Genomic DNA, 13358 nt, shown 5'->3' with positions numbered 1-13358 from the left:
GTGGTGATTACACTCATAAACGGAGCCCTTTGAGCTACCCTTTACGCTGATTGACTTTGAGAATAAACAATTAAGAAAAACGTATCGGCCACATCGGAATGAGGTCAGTCCCAAGCACAGAGTACCGAGCGGAGGAGTGGAAATAATGTCATCTTTATGTTGCGTGCCTTAACATCCGCTGGTTTTCATTAAGTGAGCAAAGCAGAGGGGGAACATATTTTTTATAATTTTATTTCCCCAAATGTGCATCCTGACCATTTTTGGGCATGTGGCAGAGCTAGAATCAAATGAGGGACTCTTCCCAATATAGAACAAGTCTGACAGCCTCCACAGCATGATGACATGGACTCACTGTGTGCAGGGTTACCTGCTGTGTCCCAGTTCCCCAAACTGGAGCAGATAAACTGGGGGAAGTTATTGGACCGTTTAAGCCTGTAGTAGCTGTCTGGAGCGTTTATTTCTGACAAACACATTATGCTCCTATGGTGAGTTTGTAGTAACTTTCTGTCAACCTTGAATATGTAATAGTTCCATCATGGGACAACTGAACCCTAACAATGCAGTAGCACACACAACAAATGAAACAAGTTTGTAAGTACATTGTGTATGTTTTTGTTCACTGATCAAATGTTATTGACACTCGCACCAAAAGGAATACAATATTTGTTCCTGGAATTATAATTCCATTGTTATTGTGTAGCCTGTTTGACGCCAGTATGATGCACTATAAATCAGAGTGCCGCTCGGTTTTCAGTCCAGTCGATTTGGGTTGTCATTCTGATGCAACCCCTGTGTTATCAAAGGGACACCACATAATAGCTAGAGACTGTTTTAGATCACCACCGACTGCTCTCCCACCATTTAATATGGACTTAGCACAACTCCCGTCCTCCCATGGATATCTAGAATATCAGCTGCTCTGCAAAGTATGTGCCTGCCTCTAATCTACTTGGGTTACCAGTGCTTTCATGTCCACCGCCAACACTGTTTAAAACGCTGAGAAACATAGCTGTAATGTCCGTTTGGATTCAAATAAGTTATCTCATGTACTGCAAACACTTGGAGAAGGAGAAGAGGAATGTTCTCGCTTCTCTATCACTTTGGTACCGTCTCTCAGTGACGGTCGTTCCTGGAAACGAGGGAGGAGGAGGATGGGTGGGTGATGTCTCTCATGGGGCTCTAACTTTTTATTTAGTGTCTCTGAAATTCTCTCTGGGGGAAATCAAAATGCATCCCCGGTTCTCCAAACCCACAGTTTGGTACGTATTTCAGTTTTAGGTTAACGTTTCGGTACAGCCGGAAAATAAAATGCCATTGATCCAGATCTGATGCTGCGTTTAACTTTGTAGGAGGTGGGAATTTACCAGTTGTGAAGCCATAAATACCAGTTGGATGTGTTCATGTGATTTGGACTCGTGTCAACCATAAACTAAAAGTACAGCTGTCATGCTTGTAAACAAATGACAGGTCAAAAACCACAATAATAGATTGCTTTTTATAAATGTTTTGTTGCATTTAACTGTTACAAATGCTGTTATAGACGCCATTTCCTTAGTAGGTGACATCCGAGGTCACCATGTGGGAGAAGTACTTGCTCAGGATGATAGATTTTCCAGTAGTACTTACCTGTGCAAAAAACTAAGCAGAGCTAATGGCTTTCATGCTCCTTTTTTCAAATCATCATTATTCGCATCATGCAGCCTTAAAATGTATTAAAAATCAAAACAAATAGTCCAACATTTGTATCACATCTAAAGTTACATAACGCTAAATTAAGCATAGGTGTACCTGTTTCTTTGTTAACTGCTCAACATAGAATAGCCGCATGTGTGCACTGCTTCAATCGTTTGGAGAAAATATTAGTTATATTTTATTCATCTATTTTCAATTGTATTCTTCATACTGTAAAATAATGCCACGGAATTCTAAGACAATTTTGTTTGCTAAATGAACTAGTGTAGCCCACAGCCATATGGCATAGCCAGATCAGGGCCTGACATTAGGACAACGCAGAGTATGCTATTCTGTTCTTCTGAAATAGACTACATTTTTTTCTTCATATCATGTTTCTTTAGAACTGTCTAAAATCAATAATGGATTTATTGTGATGGTGTAGGCTATATTACATGGATTTAATATACTTTTTAAAATGTAGGTGTTCCAAAGGTCTGCATCAGTGGTATCATGTCTGGAAGCCAGGAGATGCTAAATGTGTTTGTTAATTAACGGTCAATTACCGTGTAACCGGCAGTTATTTGACAATCACCGGCTGACAAAATTTCATGACCACAACAGCCCTAGGTTGGATGACTCATTCCATTGCTATACACACATGGATTTGCACAGGTGTAAGCTGAACACACACACGGCACCCTATCAGGCTGATCAGACAGTTCTGGGTAGCTGAAGACATGCTGTAAACAGTGAAAGGATATATTTGCATGTCTACTATTCACACCCTTGCTTCACTCCAACTAGTTAGATATGCAACCATTGACTAACTACAGCAAGGGGAATATCTCTAGTCTAGCAATAGATACTGTTGTTTTGGCCGAATTGGCATCATTGATTAAGATTACCAATGGTTAGTTGGGTAGCTAGGATATATCAGTCAGTTAACCATTAACAGTGACAGCAGTTCATTAAGTCAATACACATGAAATCTTATGTAGAAATTCAGAAATCTTATTTTATCTTGGCACTGTGGCACGGTATGGGCAGTGATTTAATTAATATATTAATAGAATGGAGTTAGAAGGGTGAACTCCTACTTTGAAAGGACAGGAAGTTTTGGCTGTGCACTTAAAACCCTTTATGTGAGTTCCAAATATCTCTAACGATCACCCCAACGTGAGGTAAACAATTTTTGGGGGTTTGTTTTATGCGTATGTCAGAATGCACTCTGTTCCGAAATGTGATTGTTACGCAACAGGACAGTTAACCCACACTGCCCTCAAACCAAGGCACACTGCCTTCTAATTATCTATAGGCTATTTTTCAACTTGTCAATTTCTAATTATTTTCAACAAGTTTGATTTTCTAACAGTTTGATTTGATGTGTGTTCCACCTCATTCATTCGCGTAAGAAGTAGCCCATTTCACTGTTGCGGACAATTTATGTTTGATGCTTTACTGAGCTGGACAAACTTCTCTCTTCAACAAGAGCCCAAGCTCTTCCCCAGTGTTTCCACAGATCAAGTATGAAGACATTGCGCATCTCTCGTCAGAACAAGCCTTGTAGAAACGTTTTCCCCCTGGCACATTTTCTGGCTGGTGCCTGTATTGCCTTCATTGTTATTTTCCTTACAAATAATAACTTTGGACAAGTCTGCGTTCCTATCAAAGTAATTGTCTTATTTTCTGTATATCGTGTTGTTTCTACTGTAGCATACTGTATGTATGGAGAAAAATGTATTTACTATTTTATTCACATGTTTTCAAGTACTAATGACTAATCATGCATTCCTGTTCTTGCATAGATTTTAATGGAAGGACACAGATGTGTGTAAAATACTTTTTTGGAAAGTTGTGCTGATTGTGATGAGCTAATGCTAAGCTATTTGCCAGCTATGTGTGGCGCCATGTTTGTTGACATCATACAATGCATTTTGGTTGTCTCGTAATCGTCAGTTTGACCAAAGATGTTATAAAAAACGAGGTGATGGGATAGTTCACTCGACTAACTTATGGTGCTTTCAAGACAACTGGTAACTCTGAAAAATACGAGGTCAAATCATGACATCAGTGATCTTCCGGTCGGAAAGTCTGAATTCTAGAAAGAGGCCCGAGACTTTTCCCATTCAGAGATCGTTATTTCCGAGTTCCCAGTAGTCTTGAACGCACTGAAGTCGGAGATTTCCGAGTTCCCTGTTGTTTTGAACGCAGCATCAGATTGTAACTATGGTACCTCAGGGTTGCCAGCTCATACCCCCATTTCCAGGGGGTTTATTTTTATTTTGCGTATAAACTTCTGTTTCCCCCCCCATTTATTCATAAATCCCCCATCATAGTAATATTTCCTGCATCGTATCCCCCCACGATGCCTTCCACCATTTTTACCCCACATGGAATTGAAAACCCCCCTAAAATGGTTTCATCCCTGTTTAGCTTTCACGCTGCGGTTAGGCTAGGCAGTAGGCTTGTATTTGGTGTGATGATCTGTGAGGTGATAACAACATATTTTCCTTGTGATTTGTCAAAAACGGTTAACTTGTCAAGTCATGTGCTCCGCTTTTTGTATACACTGTAACAAGTACATTGAAGATTTTAATATGCTGAAAAGTGGCTAAACTAAATAAATATTTTTCAGGCAATGGGCACAGCCATCTTTGACTTTGTATATTTGCGTCTTATAGTGAATGGCATTCTGGGATTAGGGAGTTTTTGCTTGTCAAACATAAACAAACATGGCTGCCATCATAAAGAATTTAGCTGCTGTTAGCTTAGCTGATGCACATCTCTTTTCTAAACATTATTACAATCATCCCTTGTGCTCACCAGAGATGTGGTACATTGTAAACTAGTCTAGATGTTAGGTCGCTAACTTGTGTTTTTTTTGTCAGCGCAACATGCTGTTTAGACTGGTTTATGGAATGAGTTTGGATGTGTTCCGTGTGATTTTTGGATGATGAAGTTTGCATTTATGTTTTACAATAAAAGGTGGAATAAAGTTGTGAAGACTTATTTCCCATCAGTACAAAAACCTTGTTTAGATGCTTTTCAGACAACAATGCTGTTTAGATGCGTTTGTTGCATCATACGTTCTGTTGAGACTGCTCCAATCACATATTTGTGATGGTACGCTGCAGGGACCTCTCAACAATGATCACAAATATGTGATCGTATGCGTCAAAGGGTTAACAAATGACAGGCATTCCACATTTAACCCCATCCCCATGTGAATTTTTTTGTTTGATGTGCAAAAACAAATAAGCCATTTTCAGTTTTTTCCATTTCTATTCAAAAACAAATAAACAAGCCATTTTCATGTTCCCGATTTGCCCCATTTTAATCAAGAAAACAAATGATCTAAACGTACACTGACCATAATCTTACCTCAGGAATCTTGACATAATTGTGTCCAGGACATAGGCTAATTATCTTGATCGCAGTAACAATAGACACAAATCTTCTGTCAATTCTCCAGATCAACAATAATTCCAGAACTTTGGCTGTTCAATCGCATGTAGTATCACACCCGGTCTTTATCATTTGACTTTCATTAGGGCTGTGGCATTTATGACATTTTGTCTGCCGGTTACTGTCATGCAAAAATCTGCATGTCTCATGGTATTTGACCATTAATTAACATTAACACGTTTAGCGTCTCCACGCCTCCATGCATACAACCTGCTGATGTGGCCCTTTGGAACATCTACATTTTAAAGGTATATTAAATCAATATACACCATCACAATAAATCCATTATTTATTTGAGTCGTGTCTAAAGAAACATGACATGAAGAAAATGTATTTCAGATGAACAGGATGAGTTGTAGGCCTATGTTATCTGGCTATACTCTATGCCGTAGGCTTGTTCATTTAGCTGACATTATATGCTTTTATTTTATTGTATGATTAATGTAATTGAACTTAGCTGAATGAAATAGAAAGGATATTTTCACCATTCCGGAGCGAGTGCGCGTATGAAGTGGCTATATTGAGCTTAAAAGTGATCATTTGGAAAAAGGTCCTATTTACTAGATTTAGAGTTATTTGGATACTTTAGTTGTGAATATGATACTAGTCTTAGAAATCCAGACATATATATATATATATATATATATATATATATATATATATATATGCTGCATGGTGGGACAGGACTCTACCTTAAAGGCCTGATTGGTGGAGTGCTTTAGAGATGTTTGTCCTCCTAGAAGGTTCTCCCATCTCCACAGAGGAACTCTGGCGCTCTATCAGAGTGACCATCGGGTTCTTGGTCACCTCCCTGACCAAGGCCCTTCTCCCCTGATTGCTCAGTTTTGAATTATATTGAATGTACCCATGTTCCCCATTGATGTCCTATACTTATTCACTTAAAAAAGGTAAATTATTATGAATTGTATTGTAACAGCTCCAAACAGATGCTCACTGGTACCCTAGTTTATAGAAAGACCCATAAATGTGTCAACATATTTGAGGTGTTGGCAGCTGCATAGGCTATTCTTGATGAGCGTGGCGACATACTGTTTGCATTTTATCCAGAACTTTCTGTCCATCGGTTGTAATCTACTGGGAAGCCCAAGTTTTGATTTTTAAACCCCCCACCACTCGCCGTCGTAGGCCTACAGAACTAGTTCCTGGCTGCGCCTCACAAAAGGACAGTTTGAAATGCGCCAATTAAGGTTTACATTTTGATGACGAGGTGCACGTGAGCTCTAGTTCAACGGAATAGCCTGCCATGTTTATTTACTCTAGGCATAGGACTGCAATGCAGACCTAGTGTTTTTATGTTGGAAATATATTTTTTATTGTAAACCGAGGTCCCTGTACAGAATGGTACAAATACATGTACCATTACACCCCTAATCAGGGGCCTGCCTGTGGAACTGTTTATCTAACCATCATTGTTTCAGGGGAGGGAGGGAGGGGGGAGGGGGGGTTAGCTACAACATGACAGCTGGCAAATATTTGTTCCAACTGTTATGTCCAGGCCACGGTTTCTGCCAGCACTTGGATAAAGCCGATATAGCTTTTGTCTTAGGTCTACTGTTGTGTTGGATTTATGTGCCAGTGAAACAAACGAGACCTGGTGCAATCAGGAGTTTCATGACTTGTTGTGGAGCCAATTACCAGCATCCTTTTTGTATTCGGTTGGAGATGGTGACAGCGAAACCTGGGTTGAATTTAGGCTTATTTCCATTTCAATGAGTTCACCTTGGTTCATCATAAATCGTGCTGATGTAGATGCTGTGTAGAACATTAACCTGCACAGTGAGAAACACTAGTCCTCGTCCTTGGTCTTTCACTCTAGGGGTATGTCCAAAATGGCGGCACATTCCCTATATTGTGCACTACTTTAGACTAGAGCCCTATGGACCCTATAAAAGTAGTGTACTATGTAAGGACTTGAAGTGCAGCCTGGCTTTTACAGAGGTGAGCTTGTGGGGTCCATGTTCTAACTGAGATTTGCTGCATCTAATAGGTGAGCTTGTGGGTGACCTGGTTGATCCTGACTGCGGGTACCATGGAGAAGAAGAGAGAGGTGTTCTCCTACCTGGTCCATGTAGCCAAGTGCTGCTGGAACATGGGAAACTACAACGCTGTCATGGAGTTCCTGGCTGGACTACGGTATTTATGACTGACTACACTATAGTACAAATACCTTTATTACACATCTCACTTAGTCTTCCTACAGTATCTGTCAATGTTCATATTCAGAACACACCTATTGAAAGTCTTTCTGGATGAGTGTCTTCTACAATGTACAAAAACAATGTAGATAAGATGTGGTTAGATCAATATGGAATGATTCTCTGCTCCAGGTCTCGTAAAGTGCTGAAGATGTGGCAGTTCATGGACCAGTCAGACATTGAGACCATGCGCAGCCTGAAAGATGCCATGGCGCAGCACAAGTCTTTGTCCGAGTACAGGAAGGTGGCACTTAACATCCCAGGGTGCAAGGTGGTGCCCTTCTGTGGCGTCTTCCTCAAAGAGCTGAGTGACGCGCTGGATGGGGCCGCCAGCATTATCAGCCTGCGCCACTCACCGCACGACTCGCCAGAGGTAAAGAAGTGGGCCAGGCCCAGGCTTGCATGCCAGGCTTGTAGCATAGTGGGTGAATAAAACTAGGTGTACAGACAACACCTGCCATCACCCTAAAGCTCTGAACACAGCTTTGATGGCTCTGCCGAAACCTGTTTTCGCTTTGTCATTGAGGTATTGTGTGTGGTGTGTGTGTGTGTGTGTGTGTGTGTGTATTGATAAAAATATAAATGTTCATTATTTTTAGATTAAGGCTGTAATGTAACAAAATGTGGAAAAAAGGAAGGTGTCTGAATACATTGGCGCTTCCGGAACAAGCAGTTTGACTATATAAACAAGCAGTTTGGCTATGTACACTTTACATTTAATTGCTGTTATACCTGTGTAGTAAAACTGTTATTACTACAGTAACAGGTTCACTTTACCCTGTGTTTCTCTTTGTGTAGTTTGTGACGGACTACGGCGGGCAGGAGCACTTCCTGCAGAGGGTGGGGCCAGACGGACTGCACAGCCACGAGAAGGAGGCCACGGTCAGTAACATCCTGCAGATCATCCGCTCCTGCAACCGCAGTCTGGAGACGGAGAATGGGGGCCACCACAAAGGCTTCTCCACCTCTCACAGGAACTATTTCATGGACAGGAACCAGTAAGTGACAGGATCAGGAAGGATCTGATCCCCAAATCCTAACCTTGACTTGTAGGGGGAAAACACAAAACTGACCTAAGATCAGGGCTAATCCTAAAGTGTCAGGGAGAATATTGAGTCAATCCATTCCTCTCACCATTATACTGTGATAGCTTTCATCTAGTCTTCCCTCTACTTGAGTACACCACTCTACTGCATATTTAATGTCAGATTATCTGGGGACTGAGTTTATGATGTGAATTCTTTGTTGAGTCAATTTAAATAAATTCATTAGGCTCTAATCTATGGATTTCACATGACTGGGAATACAGATATGCATCTGTTGGTCACATATCTTTAAAAAAAAAGGTAAGTGTGAGGATCAGAAAACCGGTGTGACCAACATTTGCCTCACGCAGCGTGACACATCTCCTTCGCATAGAGTTGATCAAGCTGTTGATTATGGCCTGTGGAATGTTGTCCCACTCCTCTTCAATGGCTGTGCGAAGTTGCTGGATATTGTCGGAAACTGGAAAATACTGTCATTAAACGTCAATCCAGAGCATTCCAAACGTGCTCAATGGGTGAAATGTCTGGTGAATATGCAGGCCATTTGAAGAACTTTCCGCATCCAGGAGTTGTGTACAGATCTTTTTGACATGGGGCCGTGCATTATCGTGCTGAAACATGAGGTGATTGGGGAGGATGACTGGCACAACAATGGCCTCATAATTTCTTAAAGGTGTTTCTGTGCATTAAAATTGCCATCGATAAAATGCAGTTGTGTTCATTGTCTGTAGCTTATGCCTGCCCACACCGTAACCCCACCGGCACCATGGGGCTCTCTGTTCACAACGTTGACATCAGCAAACCACTTGACCACACAACGCCATACACGTGGTCTGCGGTTGTGAGGCCGGTTGGAAGTACTGACAAATTCTCTAAAACGACGTTGGAGGCAGCTTATGGTACAGAAATTAACATTAAATTCTCTGGCAACAGGTCTGGTGGATATACCTGCAGTCAGCATGCCAATTGCATTCTCCCTCAAAACTTGAGGCATCTGTGGCATTTTGTGACAAAACTGCACATTTTAGTGGCCTTTTATTGCCCCCAGCACAAGGTGCACCTGTGTAAAGATCCTGCTGTTTAATCAGATTCTTGATATGCCACACCTGTCAGGAGGATGGATTATTTTGACAAAGTTGAAATGCTCACTAACAGGGATTTAAACAAATTTGTGCACAAAATTTGAGCGAAATAAGCTTTTTGTGCGTATGGAGAATGTCTGTTTCAGATCATGAAACATGAACATGAAACATCGGACCAACTGTAAACATAAGTATTCAGACCCTTTGCTATGACTTGAAATTGAGCTCAGGTGCAGCCTGTTTCCATTGATCATCCTTGATGTTTCTACAACTTGATTGGAGTCCACCTGTGGTAAATTCAATTGATTGGACATGATTTGGAAAGGCACACACCTGTCTATATAAGGTCCCACAGTTGACAGTGCATGTCAGAGCAAAAACCAAGCCATGAGGTCGAAGAAATTGTCCGTAGAGCTCCGAGACAGGATTGTGTCGAGGCATAGATCTGGGGAAGGGTACCAACAAATTTATGAAGCATTGAAGGTCCCCAAGAACACAGTGGCCTCCATCATTCATAAATGGAATACGTTTGGAACCACCAAGACTCTTTACCGAGTGGCCAGCTCTTGGAACTGAGCAAGAAGGCCTTGGTCAGGGAGGTGACCAAGAACCCGATGGTCACTCTGACAGAGCTCCAGAGATCTGTGGAGATACGAGAAACTTCCAGAAGGACAAACATCTCTGCAGCACTCCACCAATCAGGCCTTTATGGTAGTGGCCAGACGGAAGCCACTCCTCAGTAAAAGCCACATGACAGCCCGCTTGGAGTTTTCCAAAAGGCACCTAAGGACTCAGACCATGAGAAAGAAGATTCTCTGGTCTGATGAAACCAAGATTGAACTCCAAGCGTCTTGTCTGGAGGAAACCTGGAACAATCCCTACGGTGGTGGCAGCATCATGCTGTGGGGATGTTTTTTCAGTGGCAGGGACTGGGAGATTAGTCAGGTTTGAGGGAAAGATGAATGGAGCAAAGTACAGAGATATCCTTGACAAAAACCTGCTCCAGAGCGCTCAGGACCTCGGACTTGGGTGACGGTTCACCTTCCAACAGGACAACGACCCTAAGAATACAACCAAGACAATGCAGAAGAGGCTTCGGGACAAGTCTCAATGTCCTTGAGTGGCCCAGCCAGATCCCGGACTTGAACCCGATCGAACATCTCTGGAGAGACCTGAGAATAGCTGTGCAGCGATGCTCCCTGACAGAGCTTGAGAAGATCTGCTGAGAAGAATGGAGAAACTCCCCAAATACAGGTGTGCCAAGCTTGTGGCATCATACCCAAGAAGACTTGAGGCTTTAATCGCTGCCAAAGGTGCTTCAGCAAAGTACTGAGTAAAGGGTCTGAATACGTATGTAAATGTGATATTTCCGTGTTTTCTTTTCTCTCGTAAAATTTCAAAAATTTCCAAACCTGTTTTTGCTTTGTCATTATGGGGTATTGTGTGTAGATTGAGGGGTAAAACAGTTTAATCCATTTTAGAGTAAGGCTGTAAAAGTCAAGGGGTCTGAATACCGAATGCACTGTGTATTTTTGTTCAGTGTAGTTTCCTGACCCTGATGGGAGATCTGTTTGTCCTCTGGGTGGAAAAAGCCTATGATTTATGACCCCAGTTTCTGAACGGAGGGGCCTCTGGATCCAGTCTATGGTTTTCTATGGAAGTTCTCTCAACAAGGCTCAACAAGGCTGAAGGAAAGATGAGGGCGAATGTGACACCTCTCATCCTTCTTTTACTCTTCTGTTTTACTATTTGTAGCTAGACACTTCCTGACTTTTTCTCTCTGTTCTTCCTCCCGCCACCGTAGCTCTTTCAGGAGCAGGTCTGATTCGAACCATGTCTTGTAAGGTATTAGACTGCCATTTTTAGAGGTTTCCCACTAACTAACTTTGCTTTAATTGTATGAGTAGAATTTGCTATTACAATTGCATGGTGCTTTTTATACTTGTTCAACTATGCTAAACGTTTTAAAAACAGTTGAACTGTTTGAGACTGTTGCGTTCAATGGATTTGTTATCCTCAAAGTGATGTTCTTTAGGTAGATAACATGGCTGGGTTGTGTTACACTCATTGAATAGAAGTTGGTGATGAGACAATTTCCTCTATGTCCTAGAGAAGAGACAGATTGAAGTGTTGATGACAACTATTAACTATTATCTATTGTTTGATGTTCTGCTTATCTATTTCATGTCCTCCCGATTCTTCATCCTCCCAGCAGGTTTGTGGAGGGGGACCTGTCTGAGCAGGCTAAAGAGGTGGCATTCCAGGGCACCGATGAGACCCACCGGGCCTTTAGCCACGGCACGGAGCTCATCCCCTGGTACGTGCTCTCCCTCCAGCCTGACGTCCACCAGTTCCTCCTGCAGGGATCCACTGTCATCCACTACGACCAGGAGAGCCACCTCACCGCTCGATGCTTCCTCCGCCTGGAGCCCGACAACTGCTTTCTGACCTGGGCTAATCCACAGAGCGGCAGCCCCCCCACAGATCCCCCAGGCCTGGGTCAACCCGTAGTGAGCGGCCTGGCGGAGGGCCTGCTGGACCTCTCTGTGGTCAAGGCTGTGTTCATGGGCCACCAGGGGGTGGACATGTTTGCTGTGTGTCTGCAGAACAAGCTGTGTAACACCATGAGGGCCGAGGAGAATGGGGTCAGTCTGCTCTACGGGCTCCATACTACAGACAACAGGCTACTGCACTTTGTGTCCCCCAGGCACACAGCCTGCATACTGTATGAGGGCCTGGTGGAGCTGGTCAACGCCATGAGGAAGCTGAAGAAGTTCCCCGATAAGAGGCTGCACTGGCTCAGGAGGCAGTACGTCCGCCTCTATAGGGTAAAAAATGACTTAATTTAGATTGTAGTGGATAATAAGGAATATTGACTGTCTATAATACACAAGTATGAAAATATATTTGTTATGTCTAATGTCCTGGGAATCAATACTCAAAAGGGAAACAGTGAGCCTCTGTAACATGAGCACAGATGCAAGGAAGATCATTTTGACTCACTTAATGCCAATAAACCTTGAGTGAGCAATCTCCTCAGACTGCTGTGTGGTGCGTTTGTTTGTCATCTCCCATCTACAATAGGAGGAGGGCAGGTACGAGGGTCCCACCCTAGCTCAGGCCATCAGGCTGTTTGGGGGGCGGTGCTGGAACATGGGCACAGAGGCCACAGAGAAGCCCAGCGCGCAGAAGAACAGCTCCACCACCAAGAAGAAGAAGAATGCTCTCGTCAGGGTTAGGAGAAATATTTAAAAAATAGTCTTAGTTTGAGAAATATAGTCTTAATTTTTTCTAAGTTTATGAAGATTTGTGTCATTGAGTGTTTCATAAATCACACAGAAATACAGCGGGGATGCTACCGATGACGAGACGAGCCAACGTAAAACCAAGAGCTGCAAGGACACCCTGTGCAGAAACGGACCGGAGCTATATAACAGCGTGCACCAGGAAGAGTTAGGTAACCTGTCTATTAGTATTTTATTAGGGTCCCCATTAGCTGTTGCCAAGACAGCATGTTCTGGACTTGGGGCTATGAAGAGACCCCTGGTGGCATGTCATGTACTGATTGAACAGACAGTTTGGTGGTTTCAATACGTCAATATCGCTCACAAAGACCAAGGCCCTATACTACTAATGTAGTTTGAGGAGTTAGCGAGGTAACTTTGGTCAACTCTGAGTTCAACTTGGGATAACTGGTACCACGGAAGTGGCTAAACTTTTAGCCAGGTACATTTCTACGGCAACGGATCCTTCAGATCTAACCTGCTCCATGGCAGGCTACCTCGGGGCTAACTATTGCCTGGAATGTATTTTTTGTTTAACCTTTATTTAACTAGGCAAGTCAGTTAAGAATAAATTCTTATTTACAGTGACGG

General features: G+C 42.6%; 1 protein-coding gene across 1 annotated transcript in view; it reads left to right on the top strand.

Annotated features, from left to right (window-relative positions):
- LOC120029866 (1-phosphatidylinositol 4,5-bisphosphate phosphodiesterase epsilon-1-like) overlaps nucleotides 1-13358 on the top strand; it is a 90400-nt gene that overhangs the window by 42384 nt on the left and 34658 nt on the right. The window contains exons 6-11 of the mRNA XM_038975174.1: nucleotides 7148-7293; nucleotides 7488-7728; nucleotides 8154-8353; nucleotides 11699-12311; nucleotides 12568-12717; nucleotides 12823-12940. Coding sequence (XP_038831102.1) covers nucleotides 7148-7293; nucleotides 7488-7728; nucleotides 8154-8353; nucleotides 11699-12311; nucleotides 12568-12717; nucleotides 12823-12940 — 1468 coding nt within the window. The remainder of the gene's footprint in view (nucleotides 1-7147; nucleotides 7294-7487; nucleotides 7729-8153; nucleotides 8354-11698; nucleotides 12312-12567; nucleotides 12718-12822; nucleotides 12941-13358) is intronic.

The sequence above is a fragment of the Salvelinus namaycush genome, chromosome 35, assembly GCF_016432855.1.
Source record: "Salvelinus namaycush isolate Seneca chromosome 35, SaNama_1.0, whole genome shotgun sequence".
In the NCBI taxonomy this organism is placed as follows: domain Eukaryota; kingdom Metazoa; phylum Chordata; class Actinopteri; order Salmoniformes; family Salmonidae; genus Salvelinus; species Salvelinus namaycush.
The sequence above is the reverse complement of the archived record's forward strand: the minus strand, read 5'-3'. Positions and strand labels throughout refer to the sequence as shown.